At 39.5% G+C, this 25,594-nt stretch overlaps 1 protein-coding gene across 14 annotated transcripts in view; it reads right to left on the reverse strand.

Annotated features, from left to right (window-relative positions):
- Positions 1-25,594, reverse strand: part of MEF2C (myocyte enhancer factor 2C) — a 179,129-nt gene that overhangs the window by 58,713 nt on the left and 94,822 nt on the right. For all 14 annotated transcript variants that reach the window (XM_059888100.1, XM_059888099.1, XM_024994136.2 and 11 more), the window contains 1 exon segment: positions 23,997-24,200. In XM_059888100.1, coding sequence (XP_059744083.1) covers positions 23,997-24,200 — 204 coding nt within the window.

The raw sequence follows: 25,594 nt of genomic DNA on the forward strand, positions 1-25,594 counted from the left end.
CAGATTCTTTACCGCTGAGCCGCTGGCAAACCCTCTGACACCATTCTAGTCTCTTTAACTCGCCCACCCGGCAGCCCCATCATGGTTCTGTCTGCCAGGCCACTGCAAGCCCACCTCAGCATCCACACAAGACTGGATTCCCAGAGGGCAGGACTGTGCCTGTTTTCTGGGAATCCCTAGGACCAAGCAGAGTACATGGCACCTAGAAATTATAAATTAATATGAATTTTAAATTCATTAATCAAAGGGTCTCTATTTGCTTTCCTAAAAATATAATTATTTCCAGGTGGTGCCAGCAAAATAATCAGAGTATCTACAGAACAGACATCAAAAATGCCAGTAGCATTTCAGAGATTGGACCCTTTGTTCAACTTTCCGCAGGGACATGCCCTCTAGTTTCCTGGCTCATTTGTTACTGGGGGTTGCTATCTCCTGGACCCATACTGTAGTTCCTGCTATTCAATGGTTTTGACATGAAGGGTCCTTCTCATTAGTGTAGACTATTATGAATTGAAGGTAATGATTAGAAATAAATAGGCCATAGGGCATCTACAAATGGATTCTGAAAATACCTAATACACAATCCATTGTGGCAAACTGGGATCTTTTCTTCTGGATTGAACATTTACAAATAAAATATACTTCATGAGAAACGTTTTAGAAAGTCTAGCATTATTATCAAGGGCCGATAAAAGCCTACATAGGATGCCACCTTATCATTTTATGTGCAGATTAAAATTGCTGTAAATTTATGTGACCAAGTTAAATTCATGAAAATTAAACTCATTTCAGTTCACTTTTCTTATGCTATGACTACTATCTATGTACGAACCTATGTCCCCATAACCTTGGACCAACCTGTAGTTTATAAAAATCCCATTTCTTATGATGTCATATATGACACAGATAAGTAACATTCTTAGGTTTTGTATTCAGTCACCGTGGATTTCACATGATGCTACAAAAACTGGAGAGACAGTATTGAGAAATGATTACCAGAAAGGCACGGAGAGTTAAGTATTTAATGGAAATAATGACAACAATGAGCGAGTATGAATAGGTGACAGAAAATATTGATACATACTGGGAGAAGAGGGAGGGAAGGGCATGAAAATATGTGAAAGACACAAGCTGAAGGTGTTGTGAAAGAGACAGGGAAAAAATAATCAAGTGAGCACATCAAGTGATCCCTTGGTATGTGAGCTGGCCTCTCCCAGTGTGTGGGCTCAGCACTTCGTGATCTTAACATAAAGCTCGATCATGGGCCATCAGCACTTTGACTCATCCTGATACCCAACCCTGGCAGCAGCTCAGCACCTGTTGTCTAATTTGGAGAAGCCAACTGGCAGCTGCCAGCCCTGCAGACAGCTCTGTCCTCTGGCCCCAGACGGCCTTCTCTGGCCAGTCTGTGTGGCCTTGGGCTCCAGGCCCCCGTGGTGGGAGCTGCCTGCTTTTGCAGCCAGGATGGTTTTAATAATTTCAGCCATTATCCCTGGAAATGTACTGTAACCTGATTTTTACGTTTGGTGTTTCAACTTCTGTAACTGACGATTTCTCAGTGATTCTGTTGGTTGAGTGGTGAACTACGATTTTTCATTTGTGCAATAGTTTCTTCCATATTATTCATTAGGTAATTATAAAAACAACATTTCCCCTTCTATGGCATGAAGAGGAAATTAAACCAGTCTTCCCACACTATCAAAATATTAACCTTCCCCTTAGTTGAATCTGTTCCTCACCAATAACACCTACCATTTACTGAGCATATGCTGTGTGCCAGGGACTGAGCCTGTAGCTTGGCGTGGATCTGTTTTTTAATCCTCACAGCCACTCTTCCACTACGACTGTCATTCTACAGATGAAGAAAAAAGAAGGGCCAGGCGGTCCAAGAACTTGCCGAAGTCCACCAAGCGAGTTAGTGGCAGAACCAAGTTAACCAACTCAGTCAGGCGCAAGCTCCAGAATTAGCTTTCTTAGCTCTCTCAGGATGCTGCCTCTGCAAACCTGTCCCCTTAATAAAGGCTACCTAAATTATGCCTATGTTTTCTTTTTTTATTCTTTTTCTTTCTGGATGTGCTGTCTTCTTTGGTGCATGTGGGTTTTCTCTAGTTGCCGTGAGTGGGGGGCTTCTCTCTAACTGTGGTACTTGGGTTTCTCATTGCAGTGGCTTCTCCTATTGTGAAGCACAGGCTCTAGACACAGGCTTCAGGAGTTGAAGCACGTGGGCTCAGGAGCTTTGGCCCGTGGGCTCAGTTGCCCAGCAGCACGTGGAGTCTTCACGGACCAGGGATTGAACCTGTGTCCCCTGCACTGGCAGGCAGATTCTTAACTACTGGCCCACCGGGGATGTCTGCCTATGTCTTCTTTGAACACTTATTCTCAGGTGAAAGTAAGTTCATGGCAAATCTCATTTTTCCATAAAGGGATATATTTGCAATAGAATTCATTTTCTTATGAATGATAACTAAAATGCTTTCCCTGTGGTTCTGTTGTACTATCCACTGAAGAGAGGGGAACTTCTCAATAATATCAATATTTTGTGGAAGCTCTCAATAATATCCATATTTTGGATGCAGCTACACAGTTAAAATCAAGGGGAGATTATTGAAAACCTAAGGAAAGAAAGGTGGATTAATTTTTTTGAGCTCTACACTTTTAAGATGAGGAAGGAAGTCCTTTGCAATAACATTTTGACTGTATCTACCTGGGTAAAACAAAGTGTAGGTTTGCTACAATTATTAAAATAATATTTTGCAAGAAATTTATGTCTCTGTTCTTAAGGAAAAAAGGTTGCTTTATAAATTTTGGTGCCTATATGACTTAGATTCACAATCTAACCACTCAGCTCTTCACTTTAATTTGCTTGAGTAGGTAAGTGATGCCAAGTCTGGTAACTACAAGATGACATTTTTGCTGTGTTTCAGGAGAGGAGGGTAGGGAAAAGAAAAGAAATGTATGCTTTTTATGGAGACAACTATTGTTTCTCTCTGGGCAAAGCTATAGGATCAAGGAGAAATCTTTCATGCGTTATAAAAACTTCTTTTAAAATGGGTACATAAGCTCTTTCCTTGCCTTTGTTTTCAAAACGATACTGATAACACTGTTACTTTACAGGCCGGATGGGAGGAAAAGTAAAAGGAATGACGGTAAAGCTTCCCATTTTTTTTCCAGCAGTTAGGAAGACAGAGCAAGAAGTGAGATCTTCTTAAGTGAAAATTTCCCAAAGTCCCAAGGAAAAGGGGAAAACTACAGGAGAGTTTCAAGAACCACAAGACTTGGGCTTTGCATCTTGTCAGAAAATCCGCAGTGTTAGTAAAAGCCTGGGGAAAGGCTGGCACGGACCTGACTCAGCAGAGAAATGCCACCCACAGTCACCGACGCTGCTTCCGCAGTGGCTTAGCTGCCCTGTTTTCTCTGGAGGGTTCCCCAGCCCGGCCAACCCACACACGTCTCTCGATGGGAAACTGGACTTTTTGAAAAGTGAAATTAAACAAAGTTGTATAACATTTAAAAGAAGTTTACAATTATGATACTTGGCTTTTTACACGGGCTTAAAGTCAATTTTCTGTTGAATAAATAATATTAACCACACAGTAACCACCTAATCGTTTAAAAATGCCTCAAACAGCCATCACCATCATTCTGAATAGACTCCCACTTCTTTTTAAAGTCCACTGTGAAAAAGATGAGGGGAAACAGTACCATTAAAAGAGGAAGCAAAACAGAGTCCGTGTCTGTTTCCATGAGGTCATGCACACAATTGACTACTGGTCAGAGGAATCCAGTCTATACCGAGATGGGGTGTGAAGTCAAAGCAGGTGGCTGGGAGAAGTGAGAACCCTCTCCCACTTCAACCTTTTATATTACTTTATTGCTGCAGCCAGAGGGACAGATAGAAATCAGTGAAAATTCTGTTGATCAGACACAGGAAACAGGACGTAGGAAGATGCAAGTTATATAACCAAGTTCACCTGCTGGAAAACTTACCAGTTTCATGTGAACTGCGTGTGCATGTGTATGTATCCGTGTGTGTGTGTGCGTGTGCGTGCGTGCACACGCATACTATACCATGAAGCTAAGCATTTCGAAAGGATCTTCAGAATTATTTCTGGGTAGATGTATTTCTGCATAGCTGTTTTCATCTTTTTGCCCCCAGAAGGAAATACTTCACTTTCAGAATTTAGGTTCCACAAATTTTTTTTGGTTGTTTTATTTTAGGACATTTGCAAACTGAATGATGGTGTCTAGTGGAAAAGCAATTTATTTCCCTACTCATAATATAGCAAATCATTTGCTGTCATATAATTTACTAAATTTTTCTCTAATATTTTCTCTCATATTTGTAGGAACTCAATCATGGAAAGCAATGAAATATTTCTCCTTTTTTTCTCAAGTGCTTTGATCTCAGTAACTGGATGTCAGGTGTAGAGTCCAGAACTATAACATTTGTTGCACCTCCTATAGGAAATATTAGGGCTCTGATGGTTGTCTGTCCTTAAATCACAATTCATCTTTGCTAGGTCTTCAGAGTGCAAAATAGGTGTGGTTCAGAGGAGTGTCAAAGGAACATCAGTGGTTCAGAAGCGAATACCCTTTCCCCAGTAGCGATATACATTGCGGGTATGTGACTGGAATATTTAAAACACCTGTTCACTTGGAGCTAAGCCAAATGTGTAATGTGTTAGCGTGCTTGGCTCACTTCCAAGAACATGTATCATTACTGCCATCAAAATACTGAGGGAGTCAGGGCAAAGGTACAAAGCTAGAAGCCATGTAAGAAAGATATATTTTATTGTTAACAATACTATCACATTAGACACTGCTGGCTAGCTAGTATTTTAATGAAATCAATTATTTGTTTTTGCGTCAGAAAAGAAACCAGCAGTGTATGGAACTTCTTGTCTTAGATTTGCTAATTACTTTCCTTGCCTTAAAATCTTAATCAAGCTCTCTCCCACTCTCCCTCCCTCCCCCACCCTCTCTCTTTTCACTGCGTTCTTCCCTGGATACATGGTAGTTTGACCCCCATGGACTACACAGTCTGCCAATCTTCTCTGTCCATGGAATTCTCCAGGCAAAATACTGGAGTGGGTAAGCATTCCCTTCTCCAGGGGATCTTCCCAACCCAGGATCAAACCGGGGTCTCCTGCATTGCAGGTGGATTCTTCACCAAGTGAGCTACCATGGAAGCCCTCAAAAGGAACACCAGAGAACAAATTCTATCCTAACTCTATTTGCCAGAGTTCACCAACAAAACTTGGGTAAGCTCCTCCACGTGACAGGGTTCAACCTATTTTTTTTACTTCTGTTTTGACCTTCGTTAATAGAGTTATTTGTGACTTCTAGTTTTTAACCTTTCTCTATCTTTTCCTTAGTTTCAAATCTGTATAGTAAATATTTTATCTCTGAAGAATTTCATGACTTCATGACACAAGAAATATTTATGCATGTATTATATGTAACAATTTATAAAATACTATATTTTGTTTGAACATAATCACAAAATATACTGAAGATTTCAATGTCCAAGGTGTGAATGTGTCTGTGTGTATGTGTGTGAGCAAGAGAGAGAGAGAGAAGAAAGTTAGAAAACATTGTCTGTGTTTACACATACAGGAGGAAGGAGCAGAAGGAAAGGAATTAACATGTTTAGGGCATCATGTGCCCAACACGTGCTAATGGCTATATATGTACATTGTACAAGCTAATGTGCACAAAAAGACCAAAAGAGAGACTTACCATCCCAACTTTACTACTTATGAAGCTAAGCATCAGCAGAGATTAAGACACTTGCCGAAGAGCATGGAGTTTATGAAAGTGGAAGAAACCAGATTTGTCTGACTCTCTAGAACTTGCTTCTGCCCCTTCTCCCATACCACCTGTGGCCTTACAAACCATAATGGAAAAGAATCTATCTATCTATATATTATATATATAAATAATGTCTATATGTCTAATATACCGTACATCATAAATTGGCACATTGTAAGTCAATTATACTTCAATTAAAATAATATCCAAAAAATGGCTGAGTTTTTAGATTATAGGTGTGGAAGTCTAAGGGTAAAGTTTTTACATTTGGCAGTATTGTATCCAGAATCTTGGCCTGTTCATGTGGTCATTTAAAGTACACACACTTCATTGTGTGTGTTTGTTAGTCGTCCTGTGGTGTCCAACTCTTTGGGACTCCCTGGACTGTAGCCCTCCAGGCACCTCTGTCCACGGAATTCTCCAGGCAAGAATACTGGAGTGGGTAGCCATTCCCTTCTCCAGGGGATCTCCCTGACCCAGGGGTTGAACCTGGGTCTCCTGTATTGCAGGCAGATTCTTTACCATCTGAGTCACTGGGGAAGTCCATATACGTCATTAAGAACATCAAAATTTACAGATTTTGATTTCTTCAATTTAATCTAGAGAAGCTTATATAGTTTAAATATGCTTGCTGAAGTCTTTATAATTTGCTTCTTTAAGATACTACATCTGACATTTCGTCTTTAGTCAGAGAAATAAATCCATGTGCATATCATCAGTGCAAACTGAAATTACATGCATATTTCAAAAACAACTTTTTATGTTATAATCATAGCTGTTCACAGTATGGCATAAATGGCTTAAAATATATAAGTATAATGAAAGGTTTTAGGCTTTACAGGATGTACACATATACATGTTACTTGTAAAAATTAAAATGTTTTGGCACATTTACATTTTACAATTATATTACTTCTATCTGGTTGTCATTTTGTTATTTTCTGCTTGAGACCATACAGTGTCGTTCTCATACCTTCCGTATTGTATCTAATTCTGCACCAAACATTTGCTGCTGCTGCTGCTGCTGCTGCTAAGTTGCTTCAGTTGTGTCCGACTCTGTGCGACCCCAAAGACAGCAGCCCACCAGGCTCCCCCGTCCCTGGGATTCTCTAGGCAAGAACACTGGAGTGGGTTGCCATTTCCTTCTCCAATGCATCAAAGTGAAAAGTGAGTATGAAGTTGCTCAGTCGTGTCCGTCTCTTCGCGACCCCATGGAGTGCAGCCTACTAGGCTCCTTCATCCATGGGATTTTCCAGGCAAGAGTACTGGAGTGGGTTGTTAGAACTCTTCATTTGTCTGTTTCCTCCTCTTCCTCATTGCCCTTGCCATTTTTCCCACCGCTCCTTCTCTCTGTGAACTTTCAATTCTTAAAACTAATTCTTAAACTAGTACTTTTCAGGCCCTTGCTCCTTTCTTCTTGTGAATCTTTGCATAACTAGTCTTTTGAAAGATTCGTCTCCATCCGCTTCATCAATTCACAACCATCTTTCTGCATTTCAATTGTTTGAGCTAAAAAGATATCACCAATCATGGCTACCATTTCTAACTTTTAAAATATTCTTTCTATAGTTGTAACTCAATTACAAGGTATCATCATCATAAACCTTATTATGTGCCAGACCCTGTTCTATGCATTTAAAAAATATTCAATCATTTAACTGTCATAATAGCTATATACTAGGTACTATTATTAAACCCCATTTAGAAAGCGGAAAAATAAAGAGGAAGAACACTTAAGGGATTTGTCCAGGGACATACAACTGGTAAGCAGTAGGAAGGGACACAAACTTGGGTAGTTTAGCTCCACTTTGGGAACTGGGGCTCCCAAACACTGTTACGCTGCCTCCGCCAAAATCTCATAATCCCTGTTAGGCCATTTTGTCCTGTTGATTCACATATGTATTTTCTACCTTAGCTAGACTGTAAGTTTTGTGAGGTCACAGATGGAAGCTTCCCAACTTGTATCTTTCCTCTTTCCTGTCATCACTATAAAGTTCTATATATTCTAGAAATTCAATAATCACTGCTAGAATAAAAATATCTACAGATAAAAGTGGGAACACATGTATACCTGTGGCGGATTCATTTTGATATTTGGCAAAACTAATACAATTATGTAAAGTTTAAAAATAAAATAAAATTAGAAAAAAAAAGTGGGAGTAAACATCTAAAATACACATATTGGAAGCCCACTTGTAAAGTTGGAGGTAAAAATGGAATTAAAACCTTGCACATATTTGATAACAATATACATCTAATGTCATTGCTTATCACTAATGAAATGGCCATATTAACTTCTTTGCTACATTTAAGAGCTTTTGATGCACAGAATAAACACACCTCGTGTTTAAACCATTCTGCTTGGGTTATTTGGCCTTCTATTATAAATAATGCTGTAGACATTTCAAATCTCTAACAGTAGAAGGTAGTCAAATCAATATTGGCTACATAATACATAAAGAATGGATGCAAATTTTATAGCAAAGAAATTAATTATTAATTTATATCTGCTTACTACTGTAACAAAAATTCATTGTTAGCTTTTTCTGAAGTTTAACAATGCTTCAGCCAAGATGGATAAATTATATATGAAAATAACATTATTTAAAGTAAAAATGCTAATAAAACAATTATTTAATATTTATGAATGTTATACAATCTGTTACATGTAGTAATTCATGCACTGTCTTTTCATACGATACTCTAGCATGGCTATTATAGCTCATATCACTATTATTTAGCAATATTAAAATGATTTTTTAGCAATTAAAATAGCAATATTTTCTATATTACAAAGGCTTTGCTGAAAAGTCAGAAGTGAATATATTATTAGAGGTTAATTATTTCCAAAACAGAACGTATCCTGCATAGCACAAATGACTCAACAATGAAAATTTTGTTCAAAAAGTGTGCATATAAAAGGCTTTGTCCCTGGAATGCAGCTCTAAGTGGCTCACTATCTAGGTTGAAAATGGCTATGCAGGGTTGTATGTCCTATTTTTCCATGCCTGCACTAAAGATACAATATGGGAATTCAGCTTGGTAATTACTAATACACCACACAGACACAATTACACCCTGTATGCGGCATGAAGGAATCACTTGTGGTCTGCATCCATTACAAAGAGCAGTAGGGGGCCACCACGCAAGACGACAAAATGCTTTACAAGACGGAAGGAGACCAGAGGAGCTGATGGACACAGATACAAGGACCTTGATTCTTCTAGCAATGATTTAAGTCTCTTTCCATCAATTATCGTCCTTTGTCTCAAGAGTCTTATCACCAGCAGCACTACAGGAACTGGGCATAACAATGCTCAGACCCGTATAACCCCATGAACTGTGCTGACATTTCCACACCCTGTTGCTATGTTTGACCTGGTTATTCAGATTACTTAAGCAAAACAAAAAGACAGCGAGCGAGAAAAAAAGCGTTACCATTGCAAAACTGGTGTATGTACTTTTTTTTTTCAGGCTTACTCAGAATTCCGTTTCTCTAAACTGAAAGCCATCCTACCTTCAAAATGTTCCTTTTCAAAGTAGTTTCTACTCCCTTTATAAAATTAAAAGTGAAAATACGCTTGGATGCAAAGTATAGTTGTAAGAAAAGAGACTAAATACTGGTGTATCAAGGGGTTACATACGTAACAAGAGAATTCTATGTCCAAGAGAGCTAAACTAAAATAAGTCAGCCGCTCTTTTTAGCTACAATGAGTCACAGGAATAATTTTCTTTCTGCGAAACTCTTTAAAGTTTCGAGTTTAATTGCAAGCAGTAAGCGGTTTTTATTATAACTGTTTCCTCCTGATTATTACATGATGTACATTATTTTACAATACTTTCATTTAAGATGCGTTTTTGAAATACATGTTATAATTATGGATTTTTAAGACCTTAGGAAAGTTAGTTATGGCAGTTGGTCAGATTTCTGTGAAACAAAGCCTTGTCTTTTAGAAAATGTTTACAACCTATGAGAAAAAAATGTGTCCTGGGGCTAAAATGTTTATTGGCACCTAGAAGTCTGAAGGGAGACTCAGGCCTGCGGTTTTTGGAGGGTACTTTATCATCGCTGCATTCTCAAAGGTTTCTCTGAATGAATAGAACTGGATTACTCAGCCTTCTATTCCACGCCTATTCCTCTCCATTTTCCTTGGCACGAACTAGAGCCAGGCTATTTTTAGTTAGGCAGTTTTCTATTTTTAGACAACTACCAGTTAGAAGACATTTGTTCGGAAAAAATTTAAACACACACACACACACACACACACAAAAGGAGGAGGGAAAGAAGCTTCTCTTCACATATTGTAAAGCAGCCTTCAACCTGTAACTCCAGGCATTTCAGCTGCTTTCAATCTTGGAAAAATAAAGAAAAATTCAGAGTTCAGGGTTTTAAAAATAAACCTTCCCTCCGGCAAACAGACCAAAATACAACAAGCTGTTACTATGTGAAACAGCGGACTACAAAAACAAAGAACATTCTCCAATGATTGAACTGCGAGAAAGGTTGTAGAACTATTAGGTTATAGGAATGTTACACAGGCATGTAACAATTTTCCAGCCTCTCAGCCAGATGGAGGGTGTTTTAGAAATTAGGGAGAGGGTAGAGGGATCCTCATCTGTAAGGTAAGATGAGGATGTCCGATACAAACTGAAAGTTTCCCTTCTCAACACCAGAGACCCTTGTGTCAAACTTAAAGGTAATTATATTCACTGCATTTTTCAAACATTTGTATTCTATAGAATTTCCCTAAAAATTATAACCACATGTTTACAGAGAAAGGACATATTAAAAAAAAAAAACCCAGTGCCAATGGGAAACAAAATTAAAGCCTGCTACATATACACATAGATGTGTGTGTGTGTGTATGCATTTGTATATCTCTAAATCATTACCTTTATTAGTCTTGCTTTTACTTTACATGGGGAAAAATGACTTGCAGACTGGCTCAGCCTATCAACTTACTCTACTTATCTTTCAAAGTTGTGTTTTCCCCTCTAACCCACCATGAGATGGACGTTTTCATGGGCTCACAATTGAAATTACTTTCTTTTCCTTCAGTTATCCTGCTGTGCCCTAAGTCTTTTCAAGGTTCAGACTGGTGGATAGGATAGTCAGCGGCGCATCACCAGTAACTACCACAAACTTTAGCACCTGATCTTCATGTTCATGTATATCTGCTGAATGAGGGAACAAATACTGAGCATGCTGTGTCCACAACGGCGTATCGACCCGGAGGACCATGGACTCCTCATGATCACTGTCACGTTTCCTATGTGCTCAGCACAATGCCTTGCAGGTAGAGAACACCCCACAAATGCTTGTGGAAAAAACATCAATTCACTAGCCTTTATTAGTGGCAACCCATTCCAGTACTCTTGCCTGGAAAATCCCATGGACAGAGAAGCCTGGTAGACTACAGTCCATGGGATCGCAAAGAGTCAGACATGACTGAGCGACTTCACTTTCACTTTAATTTATATAAGTGCTATCATTATTTATATAAGAATCTGATATTTATTAAGGCATTCCCCGATGGCTCAGTGGGTCAAGAATCTGCCTGCCATGCGGGAGACACAATTTCGATCCCTGGGTCCGGAAGATCCCCAGGATAAGGAAATGGCTATCCACTCCAGGATCCTTGCCTGGGAAACCCACGGACAGAGGAGTCTGGTGGGGTACTTGTTTAAGGGGTCAAAACTGAGCGACTAACCCACACATAACGATTAACAGAAAATGCTATATAATTATTCTCAATATAAAAAACTGCTGCTTCTCTGTCCTTTGGTAAAACAGCTTAAATTTCCTGAACTTTTCCCTTGATGTTGAAAATAAAAACATTTTATCTAACTTAAGGGCTTCCCTCGTAGCTAAGTGGGTAAAGAATCTGCCTGCAATGCAGGAGACCTGGGTTCGACCCCTGGGTCAGGAAGATCCTCTGGAGAAGGAAATGGTTACCCACTCCATTGTTCTTGCCTGGACAATCCCATGGACAGAGGAACCTGGCAGGCTGCAGTCCATGGGGGTCACACAGAGTCGGACACCACTTAGCACCTAAACCACCACCTAACTTAACAGTTGACAGTGGGCTCTGACATCTTTTACAGCCATGATCATCCCATCAGCCCTGTGAGCCAGGATGGATCAGGGTGGACCAACTCAGAACGTTGAACAAGTCAGCCCAGGTTATAGAACTAATGTGTGGTGTTTCCATAACCAGAACTAATCTCTCTCCAAATCTGTGGGGCTTTAAAAGTTCTTTCCTACAAGTACAATTTAAAGGAGAACTCTCACGGTAACGCTTCCAACAACATTCTTTAGGAAAATCGCTCTGCAGCTTTCTTTTCCCCCATGTGAAATTAATTCAGAACCACCACCTTTAAGGAGAACCTAGTCACGAAGCCTGGGGAGAAGATAAAATTCCCCGCATACCTAATTAGGAAACATGAGCCTGCGTACGCATGCGCATTCCCTTTCTGGTGGAAAAGCTTAGAGTTGACCTGGTTTGTTTCTGCTCCCCTAGGATTGTCCTTTCCTGTCCTTCCTCCGTTTCTTTTTCGTCCTCAGGGTAATTTCAACTTCAGTGTTCCCTCCATCCTCTCACCTTGATCCACAGAATCCCACTTACTTTAACAAATATTCCTGGGAGTAAATGACGCAGCTTTCCTGATTGATTCTCCCTGCCCTGGCACAGACCCTAACACCCAGTAGGGATGCAACCAATGCCTGCCGTGGGAATGAAAGATGGAATGGCCGCTGCAACCTCTCCAGCTCACAGGTCCTTTATTATGTTGTATCCATCATCCATCACGCTAGTTACTCATCAACAAGAGTGCTGGGTGTGCCAGTTTCATTCTTACACCAGGGCTGCCGAGTAGGTTTCTGGAGTGACGAACATTTTTGGACCCATCTTGACCAACGGAAGCCACTAGTCACATGTTGCTATGGGGCACTTGAGATGTGGCCAGTTAGACTGAAGAACTAAACTTTTGAGTTTATTAATTTCAATTAATTAAAATGTAAATAGCCACCTGTAGCCATTAGGGCAGATCTGTTTCATTTCATCTGAAACCTGGCTGTATTATCCAAAGAGAATTCACATGACAGAAATGACTGTGTCAGATCATAGGCGCTAAATGTATTACTTATTTACAAATGTGTACAGGTATTAAAAGACGCTTACTCCTTGGAAGGAAAGTTATGACCAACCTAGATAGCATATTCAAAAGCAGAGACATTACTTTGCCAACAAAGGTCTGTCTAGTCAAGACTATGGTTTTTCCAGTGGTCATGTATGGATGTGAGAGTTGGACTGTGAAGAAAGCTGAGCGCCGAAGAATTGATGCTTTTGAACTGTGGTGTTGGAGAAGACTCTTGAGAGTCCCTTGGACTGCAAGGAGATCCAACCAGAACATTCTAAAGGAGATCAGTCCTGGGTGTTCTTTGGAAGGACTGATGCTGAAGCTGAAACTCCAATACTTTGGCCACCTCATGCGAAGAGTTGACTCATTGGAAAAGACTCTGATGCTGGGAAGGATTGGGGGCAGGAGGAGAAGGGGATGACAGAGGATGAGATGGCTGGATGGCATCACTGACTTGATGGATGTGAGTTTGAGTAAACTCTGGGAGTTGGTGATGGACAGGGAGGCCTGGCGTGCTGCGATTCATGGGGTCGCAAAGAATTGGACACGACTGAGCAACTGAACTGACTGACTGACTGACAGGTAACCTTGAAAAGGGTTTGGTTGCTGGAACTAAAGGGAACAGAGACTGGGGTTGGTTTTAGATTGGAGCTCATTCTCAGGGCAACTTTGACCTGAGTTTTTCTCTCCTAAATGGTTTTCTTGAGGCCACAGTGATGGCATTTGTTTATGACTAAAGAGGGATTTAGAACTGGACCTGGAACAACAGACTGGTTCCAAATAGGAAAAGGAGTATGTCAAGGCTGTATATTGTCACCCTGCTTATTTAACTTATATGCAGAGTACATCATGAGAAATGCTGGGCTGGAAGAAGCACAAGCTGGAATCAAGATTGCCAGGAGAAATATCAATAACCTCAGATATGCAGATGACACCACCCTTATGGCAGAAAGTGAAGAGGAACTCAAAAGCCTCTTGATGAAAGTGAAAGAGGAGAGTGAAAAAGTTGGCTTAAAGCTCAACATTCAGAAAATTAAGATCATGGCATCTGGTCCTATCACTTCATGGGAAATAGATGGGGAAACAGTGGAAACAGTGTCAGATTTTATTTTTATGGGCTCTAAAGTCACTGCAGATGGTGACTGCAGCCATGAAATTAAAAGACGCTTACTCCTTGGAAGGAAAGTTATGACCAGCCTAGATAGCATATTCAAAAGCAGAGACATTACTTTGCCAACAAAGGTCTGTCTAGTCAAGGCTATGGTTTTTCCAGTAGTCATGTATGGATGTGAGAGTTGGACTGTGAAGAAAGCTGAGTGCCGAAGAATTGATGCTTTTGAACTGTGGTGTTGGAGAAGACTCTTGAGAGTCCCTTGGACTGCAAGGAGATCCAACCAGAACATTCTAAAGGAGATCAGTCCTGGATTTCTTTGGAAGGACTGATGCTAAAGCAGAAACTCCAGTACTTTGGCCATCTCATGGGAAGAACTGACTCATTAGAAAAGACTCTGATGCTGGGAGGGATTGGGGGCAGGAGGAGAGGGGGACGACAGAGGATGAGATGGCTGGATGGCATCACTGACTCGATGGACGTGAGTCTAAGTGAACTCCGGGACTTGGTGATGGACAGGGAGGCCTGGCATCCTGCAGTTCATGGGGTCGCAAAGAGTCGGACACGACTGAGCAACTGAACTGAAAGAGGCATTTGTATGGTATATCAAAAAATAAAGTTTTAAATCCAGAAATTCTTGAATAAGAGTTACTATTATTCATTTGTATATAAGTTTTTTGTAATAATATTTTATCAGATGTGAGGGAAAAAACCAAATACTCATTGTAGAGTTTACTGTTTACAGTGTTTCTTATCCTAAAACAGTAGCTCTAAATAGTTACTGAGTTTATTTACTAAAACATAAAGATAAGAGATTTAATTGATATGAAGAGGCTTTCAGAATCTAATTAACCTCCCAGCTAGTCATTAACTCTATGACCTTTAGAAATAATTGACAGGGATTTTTTTTTTTTTCCCCCTTATTGAAAACTTCCATTAGGTGGCTAAACTTCGGGATAACACAGAATACGCTAAATGCCGTTGAGACGTGACTGGATAACATGCCAAACAGCTATTAGTAAAATGAGATATATTCCCAATAAGATAATCTATCCACCCAATCTGTTGCATCCGTATGCAACATTTGCCTAATTACAGTGCTTTTAATGATGGAGTCTGGAGTCTTTTTCCAGAATGTCCTATGAATTATTTTGATCATGAGGGTAATGAGGAATGTATAGCTGCCACCACTCTGTACCCACTGCTAACCACCAACATCATACTTGCCTGCCGAGTCTGATCTTGAACTCAGAATCTTCTTTGATACGTGCTCTTGGGAGCCACTAGCAACTGATGGGCACGCACAGGGAGGGCCCGGAGATGCAGTGCTCACTTCACTGTGTGATAACAGGCCTTTTATATTGTGCTTCCAAAAATGTAACGTGCTTGCTTTCAAGAGTTAGTTTAACCATATATCAGTTAAAAAAAATTTTTTTTATGGTATGAAAAATGTTCACAAATGTACTTTTCAAACTCCACGCTGGAGAAAATAGATATCTGGAAAGGCTCTGGCTCCTTGCTACTCAGTTTGGTTCACAGACTAGCAGCATCAGTTATCACCTGGGAGCTTGTCGGAAATACAGACTCTTGGGCCCTGCCCTGTGCTCACTGAATCAGAATCAGCCTTTGAGCAAGATCCCCCCAGTGATTCAGACTGGGCCAGAGGCATTTTGTCTGAGACTCTCTGATCTCTCTTGTTAGATCCTGGCCGAAGTACCACCATCGCTTCTCTTTTTCCCAGGAATCTACATATGTTGGTCTGAAAGTCTTTTACTTTCCACTAGGACTACAAGAAATATCTCTACATTGTCCCCATGCCTTTTTTTTTTCCCTTATATAAAGTGATGAAAGTGAAAGTCGCTCAGTCATGTCCAACTCTTTGTGATCCCAGAGACTACATAGTCCATGGAATTCTCCAGGCCAGAATACTGGAGTGGGTAGCCTTTCCCTTCTCCAGGGGATCGTCCCAACCCAGGGATCGAACCCAGGTCTCCTGCATTGCAGGCGGATTCTTTACCAGCTGAGCCACAAGGGAAGCCCAAGAATACTGGAGTGGGTAGCCTTTCCCTTCTCCAGGGGATTGTCCCAACCCAGGGATCAAACCCAGGTCTTCCGCATTACAGGTGGATTCTTTACCAGCTGAGCCACAAGGGAAGCCCAAGAATACTGGAGTGGATAGCCTATCCCTTCTCCAGTGGATCTTCCTGACCCAGGAATCGAACCGGGGTCTCCTGCATTGCAGGCAGATTCTTTACCAACTGAGCGATGAGGGAAGCAACAGCTTTTATCTATCTCTGGTTCTCTTGAAAAAGTCTCACCTTTTATTATTATTAGAACATATCTGACTTCAATGAAGAAAATTTGGTAACTTTTAATATCTATACCATAATGATCATCAGTAAGTTGTTTATATATATATATTTTATATATATACATAAGTATATATACACAGGTATAGATGTATCTGTATATATGCATACATATATATATATATATCTGTACATACATGCTCAGTCGCTCAGTTGTGGCCCACTCTTTGTGACCCTATGGACTGTAGCCCACCAGGCTCCTTTGTCAATGGAATTTTCCAGACAAAAATACTGGAGCGATGTGCCATTTCCTTCTCCAGGGGATCTTCCTGACCTAGGGATTAAACCCATGTCTCCTGCATCTCCTGTATTGACAGGCAGATTCTTTAACACTGAGCCACCCAGAAAGCCTCATATATATGTACATATATATAATATTTATTAAATGTCTACAATATGCCATACATTGAGCTGGCAGTTGAAGTTATAAATAAAACATCATCATGTCCTTCACAGAGAGGAAGTAGGTTTATAATAATTCTTAAAAATGCAATGAGGCAGTTGAAATAATAAACATCCTTTGATTAAAGACTCATCATCTTTTATTCTGACTCTAGGCAGGACTCTGAAATTGTTCCTAAAGCTTCACTTTTGAGTATTTCATAGCCATATACTTAGTACCAACCCTAAGGAAATAAGGATATTCCACTCTTTGATATCTTATTTGATATGTTTTAAAACCAAATAATGTTACCTTTACCTAAGGACTGTCAATGGCTAGAATGCAACATTTGGTTCAAATGTGCAGTCCAACACCAAGTTGTAGGTGTCGTGAACTCTGTAAATGTCATTAAATATTGATAATGATGATTCAGGCTAAATATGTTTCCCCTTTCACTTTCAGATATTGAAGGAAAAAAACCACGAGGCCTTTGGTTTGTTCCAATTCAAGATGATTCATGTAAAATAATAACGATAAAATGGTGATGGTTAATAATTATAAAGCAGTTTCACTACTGACAAAAGGGCTGTATTTTGAAACCTATTGTCTTTTCTGCTCCTACTATTATTAAATACTTTTCTGTTGACTCTGTTAGTACTAAGCCATTAGAGCTGTGTAACGAGAGAGATGAGAGGTAATGTGTTATTGCTTCGTGCATATAACTTGAGTAATCTAACATGCACTTTATTTGTTCAACAGTGATTTTCTTAATAAATGACATGTGAAGCAGCTTTTCATGTTTATAAAATATATGCAAATTAAGCAAGTGCATTATTTTTAAAAAGGAATGGATTTTCAAATTTGACATACAGAAATTCATTGTGGATTGATGAGAAATATGAATATATTTTAGACCTGTTTCTTTTAGACTTTGGGGAACAAATATAAATTTGATTTACAGAGACAAACAAAAGTCTTTTAAAGATATATAAACAAAAACAAACATTACAACTTAGGAGAAATATGCAAAACCTTTTCTTTTACTGTTTTTAACAAAATAACTTTTTTCTTGTTTTCCTTAGAAGCCTCAACACTGAAGGTTTAAATCTTTATGGAATATACTAATCCTTCAATTTTCAATACTATCTATCTAAAAGCAATTATATATTTAGTTTAACAGAGGACAAGGCAGAATTACTGAGCTACTCGCAATAAGAACTATTTTAATTATAATTCACAGTAATCTAAGAAGAATTTTTAATGTAGCTCAAGAATATTACTTCTCTAAGTTTCTGGGAAAAAACTGCTTTTCTGAAGAAATTAATTACTAATTATAAAGTTAAATACTAGCCTTTGCTGCTTCAGGTAAGTTTAAAATAGTAACAATGAAGACCTACCATCCTTCCGTTCACAAGCTTCACATTTAAAAAAACAGCACACGTTACCTCGTTCACGTGGCTAGCGCTCCCTGTCAGCCTGGACAACTCAAAAGAACTTTCGAACCAGACGGTAAGCTTACCGACTGACTCTGTGGTTACTGGTGTGGGGGCAAAATGTGCTTTCAGTTTTACAATGAGTGTGTAATTCCAGACTGGTGTCTCTCAAAGTGAACATTTATGCGTTGGATTCTAAAATCTCAAGGCTACACAGTTCTTCACCTCTGAAATGCACTGTTCTAATTTCACACTGAAGAATTAATCCTGGTGTTGATTTGAAAACACAATTAGTTGAAATGCCTCCTTTTTCAGATTTCAGTCTAGACCAGTGCTGTCTCACGAACTTTTTGGATATCCATGTAGTCTCCATCTTCCCTTGTCCCATCTGCCAGTCACTAGCCACATGTGGCCGGTAGCTACTGTATTAGATGGTACAACCTAGATCACTGTAGTTTTTGATAGTGCTTTGATGAAATTTATAAAATTTTAGTGAACTGTTTCATTGGAGCTATAAAAACATTTTTATACTTTAAACGAGTAACATTATGCTATATGACAATCCCATGGCTATATCTTATTATAACTGTTCCCCTGTTTATTTTTTCTACAGATGTATTCTGATGGCCTAACACTCTCTCAACCTCACATTAAGCCCTGGAGATGTGATGGAAAACAAAATGTGCACTGGCCCTGCCTTCCAGAAGTTAAAAAATCTAGTGTGGAACAAGAAATTGGACAATAGCTTCAACAGTGCTTTGATGATAGAGAAAACAGAACATATTAGAGTCCTATATTATAATATAGGAAAGACAATAAACATAAGTTACAGAGCATCTCCAGGATATTTCCAAAAGTATAAACTGGGGCCTGACTTGAATGAGGGATTAATAAAAGCCAAGCAAAGGCTGAGTAAGGAATGTTGAAGACAAAACAAACAGGGGCTTGGAGAAGCTGAAGGATGTAAGCATCTTTAGATGGCTTGAGTATAGGATGGGAACTGGGTGAGGGGGTGGCTGAGGGAAATAACAAAAGGTGAGGCTAGAGAAGAAGAGAATTACAGAGGCTAGATCACACATGACCTTGTGAGCAATCTTGACCAAGAGACCTTGAGGGACCTTGGTTACGTTCGTATCTCCATGCATTCCATGGCACATAGCACATGGCAGGAATTCAGCCAATCTTTGTTCAGTGAATGCATGAAAGAATGAAAATTAAGCAAATGATCAAACATATAAGTGAATGTTCTTTTTCTTTTAGAAAAAGTATGTGTAACATACACATATAAAGCATATATATTTTCATGTATCTATATTTTTATAAGCATAAAATTGAAACCTATTTGGGTTATATAAGGAAAACTCATGTAAAACAGACATATTTTGATATTTTATATCTACTCCTGACTTTTGTAATACAGAATTTGTAAAGTCCAGTTCCACTATTGGCTGAATTTGCTTTTCAACAAAAATTGTTCTTAACTTTTACCAACTATGTAAAGGAAGTTAACTTACTGATAACCTCCAGGAGCACTGAGGAATACTAAAGCGTATTAGCTATTTTAAGGCCTTTGCAGACCCAATTCAGGCCTTAATTATTACTGTGCAAGGAGACATTTTGCTAGAACAGTCTTTAAATCCAAAAACAGGAATCAGGTAACAGAAAATAAAATTTCATGTAAATATCACCTCTCATTCTCCCCTTTCTTTTTGCCCACCTCACTCACATGCTCCCTCTCTCACCCACACACACTCTCTTCTTTTCATCCTTGCACCTCAAAAAGAAAAGCCAGTAATCTTCTCCTGAGACAGCTGTGAATCAGAGGTTCTTTCTGCAGGGGTTACATCCATCTTTTTGATTTCCCAGAGAGCGGCACGGGTTCTTATGTTTTATCCCATGGCCACACAGAGTCACTTAGTCACCAGCCCAGACTAGATGAGCAGCTCAAACAGAATTACTGAGTCACTGAGGGGTGAGAGGTTCCCTCCTGGCCAGGTGCTAAGTGATGCTCCCAAGTGGGTTTTGTGGTTAGAAAACATGCGCTGGATATGAGGTAACCTGTCTGGACTTCTGTCTCTCCAAGGATCACCTGGAATGATCTGGTGATCAACGACCTGTCTGAAGTTTTGTTGAACTGTTTAGCTGAAGCCTTCCTTTCAGCAGTTTGTATTACTTTAATGAGATTATTGCTCCTTTGCCCTCTGACTGTTCCCAAGCTAATTTTTGTCTGTTTCATATCCTTAACACGAATGCCTGTCTCCTGGTTCAGAAGTCCTTGAGCGGTGCTGAACGTAAGCCGGTGCCTGCTAAATCCTTGTTGAGTGAAGAAATGGCTCTACAGGCTTACAGCATGTCCCCTGGGACCTGAGATCTTCAGTTCATCCTGAAGTGCTCAGCCCCACGTCTCCTTCCCCAGCATCAACTGTGGGAGTCGGAAGGCAGCCAAGAGAACTCGGAGTGCGCTAGACAGGCACATGAGGATGAAGGAAGCCGTTTCTGAATACCATCAGAGCCTCCACTGAATTTCCACAGCCTCACAAGCTACCATTTTGGGCAAATACCTAGTGTACTTACCATAGAGTTAAATAAGATGGGCTTTCTTCAAAGGAGGCATTTTTAATACAATGATTGTTTTTTTTCCCTAACCAGTGGATTAAAAACTTAACACATTTACAAAATCTGGCATATTTATATATTGTATCTAAACAGATATTCAAGCTGCATTATAATATAATAATAAAAAAACCCAGATCCCAGTCTGTCTATTAAGTCTTTGTAAGTCTTTGTGTCATTGTAACTGTAGTGCTAATTATCAAGCAAAGACATGATAATTACAAAGAGCTTTTTTGCTAAAAGAAGGAATCTCTTTCAACACCCACGCGCTGCACAATTTCCTATGACCCTGTAACACTACTCTGGTATGGCCCAGAAATTTGTATTTCAGGCTGAATACTGGGAATCGTGTTATTCCTCTCTCTTCACCAATCTTTTTTTTTCTTGTGAGTAAACTGTTTTCAGAGGGTTAAGGGAGAGGGGTAATGGTCCAAATGGGAAATATAAAACTAATGACCCTTCATGAAACATATTATGCTCCTCATTAAACTTTCTCAGTTAAGTGTATTCCATTAATTTAAAATAAATAGGATTTAAAATTTTACCCAGGAGTAGTAAACTATCCTAACTTTCAACTTTGTGTTAGATCTATTCTAAGAATAGATTTCTCAAGTCCCTGATGCATCACAGGTTCTTAGCCTGCAACACAATTTATGTCTTCGTCTTGCAGAGGTCTTCAAACTTCGTGTGTGTAAGAATTACTTTGGGAAACTTATTACAAACACAGCTTCCCACCGAGATCCCTTCTTCTTCACCAAGGATCTCAGGCACACTGACTTCAGTGAAATGCACTTTGAAAAGTACTCTCTGTATTTTTCTGGCACAAACTTTGTCAAGCTTAGGGATCCAACTTTCTCCATCATCTCAGTTATTACTGCAGTGTGGGAAAGCCAAATGGTGAAGCCTGTTGTGATTAAGGTAGTAGAGCAGGCCAGTCTCGAATCATGATAGACTTATATGTGATTTTCAGAGAATCAAAGCATCTCTAGTTTTGATCTAGGAGCCTCAGAATGTCTTTTTGAGAGATTCAGAACTTTAATCTATTGATGTTAAGGGCAACATAATGATGGAATTGCTACTCTATTTTTGCTTTTTAAAGAATTACATTGTACAAAACTTGCAAATTCACTGTCCTCTTTTTTGAGAAGAGAAAACTTCAGACCTGAGAAGTAGCCAGTCTGTCACCCAGGAAGACTGTGCAAGGCACGGGCTCCAGTGCAAGCCCTTTGACTTTCAACTCAGTGTTCTTCTTATGACCATGAAGAAGTCTGGGTGAGACCCCCATCTGTCCCAGAATATGAAAATCTCTAGAGTATGTGAAGTTTTAACTCTCCTTTAAACCACAGAGTATATTCCTGAGCAAAGCCCATAGAAGATAATTTTATAGATTTTTAAACTCCTAAGAAAACAAATCTAAAAAGTCAAATTTTCACCTAGATTAATACAGTTCAACTCATTTCCCACCATATGAAGGACAGGAGCCGTTCAAGTTTGATGACAAATTCCAATTCAATTTTTTGTTGTTGCTCTGCAATGTTCATTGTAATGATTTTGGTAATGAAGTGGAGTTTTGAGTATAGAGTTCTGTCTTCAGAACTCACGTTTACTGTGTGTGAATGTATACAAGCATGCCTGTGAAAGCACTTTCACATGTGAAAACACTTATGAGGTTTGACAACTGTTAATATTTATGTATTTTCACATTTATATCTGTGCATGAATAAAATGCTATCTGAAATACATACTAGGTAAATTTTATAAATGATCTTAAATTTCAAGATCAAGGCAAGCCCACAATTAAAATCATTGGTCAGTGAAACACTAAATGTGTAGTAATGCAAATCTGAAAGTATCTTAAAATACACATATTAGGTCTACTTATCATCTACTTTTGTTTCTCTGAAATTATTTGCTTAGTCTTATTAGGCAAAAAATCAAAAAAATATTTAAAAACTTTCAAGTAAAAGTAAAGAAATGAGAATTAATCTTAGACAATTATAACAGGTAAAGAGAAGATGGATGTAAGAGGCAGATTAATTTGATCAGGATTAGAACTACATTTTTTCATAATATAGAACCACTTATAGCAATGGCAAGAATAACTTGTATTCTGGTAGACTGATTCTGAATACATACTTCTGAAACATTTATTTTCTCTTAATTGTGGAAAAGCAGTCATAATCAAGGAAACCATGAGGAGAAAGACAGGTGGATAAAATAGATGGGGACATCTTATCTCCGAATAATGGGGATACATACTTCATTATACCTCTTCCCTTTTGATTTAGTATTCATTGCTTACAAAGGGTACTATAAGGCAATAACATTTAAATAGGATACATGTGGGAAACACTTAAAATTGTATGGCAATGTTACTTATGGTAAGAGATAAAAAATATTTTTGAGTTTCAACATGGTGCTTACTTATTTTTGGCACAATGGAACCATGTTTTAAATCTAACTTTGATAAAACACCAAGTGACATTTAGAAATTCATTTTCATCAGATTTCTGATTCCACGTGTATCAATAGCGCTATATTAAATTATATGATTTGGGGGAAAAAACACTTCTGGGAGAATAACTGTCTTTACTCTTTCAGCAAGAATACATTAGGACGAATGAATTAGAAGAGACATAAAGTGAAAAACAAATGAAAAGTTACGGTGAGCTCACTTTAATTTTTTTCTTTGACTATGCTGCCAAAGCATATACTTAAAAGAAACCATGAGTACTATATACTTCAGTATATACTTCAAAGAGATCATGAGAAGTCACCTAAAATGTGGGTGAGCTGTCCCCGTAGCCACACGTCCCATTTCTGGTGGCCTGACACTGGGGTGGACAAGGACGGCTCAAGAAGGATGAGATTAATAATTTGACAAGATGCCTGATTCCTAGCAAGGAGCAGATTCACGGAGTCCCTACTACCAGGCCACGCTCACTTCGCATTTTGAGATAGAGAGAGAGAGGGTGGAGTAATAACCGGGGCAATAACTCTGGGGACACCTGCGGGCATATAAACATTTTAGGAAAAGGAAGTTGTGCTTGTGTGGAGGCAGGGAAGAGAGGAGGGAAGGGCTGAACCAAGCGGCTCTGCCTAAGTTTGGGGTTCATCAGGCACGCATGCGCGCTCACCTCCACGATGTCTGAGTTCGTCCGGCTCTCGTGCGGCTCGTTGTACTCGGTGTACTTGAGCAGCACCTTGTCCATGTCCGTGCTGGCGTACTGGAACAGCTTGTTGGTGCTGTTGAAAATGATCAGCGCAATCTCACAGTCACACAGCACGCTCAGCTCGTATGCCTTCTTCATCAACCCAAATTTCCTCTTTGTAAACGTCACCTGGAAGAAAGCAAGCAGGCGGGTTTTTTAAAACAGAGAGAAAAAGCGCGCCTTGAAAAACAAAACAGTACTTTTTTCCCTTTGTAACACCAAGTGTGTCGTGATCAGAGCCCTTGGCACGAACGCATTTGGAAAGAAAGCAAAGAGATCTAAAACCAATTTCTGCTTAGAATTGTGATTTCTAGCTTGCTGCTGCAGAGAAGGCAATGGCAACCCACTCCAGTACTCTTGCCTGGAAAATCCCGTGGATGGGGGAGCCTGGTAGGCTGCAGTCCATGGGGTCGCAAAGAGTCGGGCACAACTGAGTGACTTCACTTTCACTCTTCACTTTCGTGCACTGGAGAAGGAAATGGTAACCCACTCCAGTATTCTTGCCTGGAGAATCCCAGGGACGGGGGAGCCTGGTGGGCTGCCATCTATGGTGTTGCACAGAGTTGGACACGACTGAAGCGACTTAGCAGCAGCAGCAACTTGCTGCTGAATACAGAAACTGTAAATGCCAGATTTTGTGTAAGGCGTTATAATGATGGTGACCTGGGAGCTGTTTTGTTGAGCAATGTTAGCATACTTCTTAATTATAAATCTGGAGCTTGTATTTTGGCTACTCGAAGACTGGACATGACATTATGGACATAGTATTTTAGATCTGTGTTTAAAACTTCTCAAAATTGTTTAGTCTCATGCCATTTAACTGAAAACACTTGAAGGGATCCTACTGTACTTTCCGACAGAGTAATATTCTGTTTTCTAGAAATCCAGCAGGGAGTTGGGAAGAGCTTTAGCCATAACACTGTTAGGGTCTTGGTTTCATTCTTCTGTGTCCCTTTCTTGCTCTCCCAAGCCAGAAATTCTATTGTTATCTTTGCCCTTCCCTTCTTTTACTCCAATCTATTACCAAACCCCATAATTCCTTTCCTCAAAATGTTTCTCAGGTTCACGCTTCCTCGTCTTATTTCCCAGGCGTCTTTATCATTCCCGTCTTTATCAGCTTCCTGTCCTAGGCAATCTTCCTGTCTGAAACCATTCCCTCATTTCATCCTAATCTTCAAAACCTCACTCTTGTCACTGCCTCTTCTTCCTGATGAGTCGGCTACAAGAGCTCCTCTGGCTTGAAACACTTCTACCTGCCAATGCTACCAACTACAAACGTGCATTTCACTGTTCCCAGTTTCAGTCTTCAGTAAACTCCGCTTTGCCCACCCAAAACCATGAACTTTCTTAAGCATAAGCCTGCACACTTTGTGGTCCAGTGCTTCTCAGCAGGTTTTTGTAGAACAGTATTTCTATAAAATTCTCCTTAAGACCAAAGTTCAATGGCTCAATACATGTAGGAAATGAGGCACAGTGGTATCTTAAGGGCTGAGCAACTTTTAAAAACTTCAACCTGCTTTCCA

Source organism: Bos taurus, chromosome 7 (genome assembly GCF_002263795.3).
Source record: "Bos taurus isolate L1 Dominette 01449 registration number 42190680 breed Hereford chromosome 7, ARS-UCD2.0, whole genome shotgun sequence".
In the NCBI taxonomy this organism is placed as follows: domain Eukaryota; kingdom Metazoa; phylum Chordata; class Mammalia; order Artiodactyla; family Bovidae; genus Bos; species Bos taurus.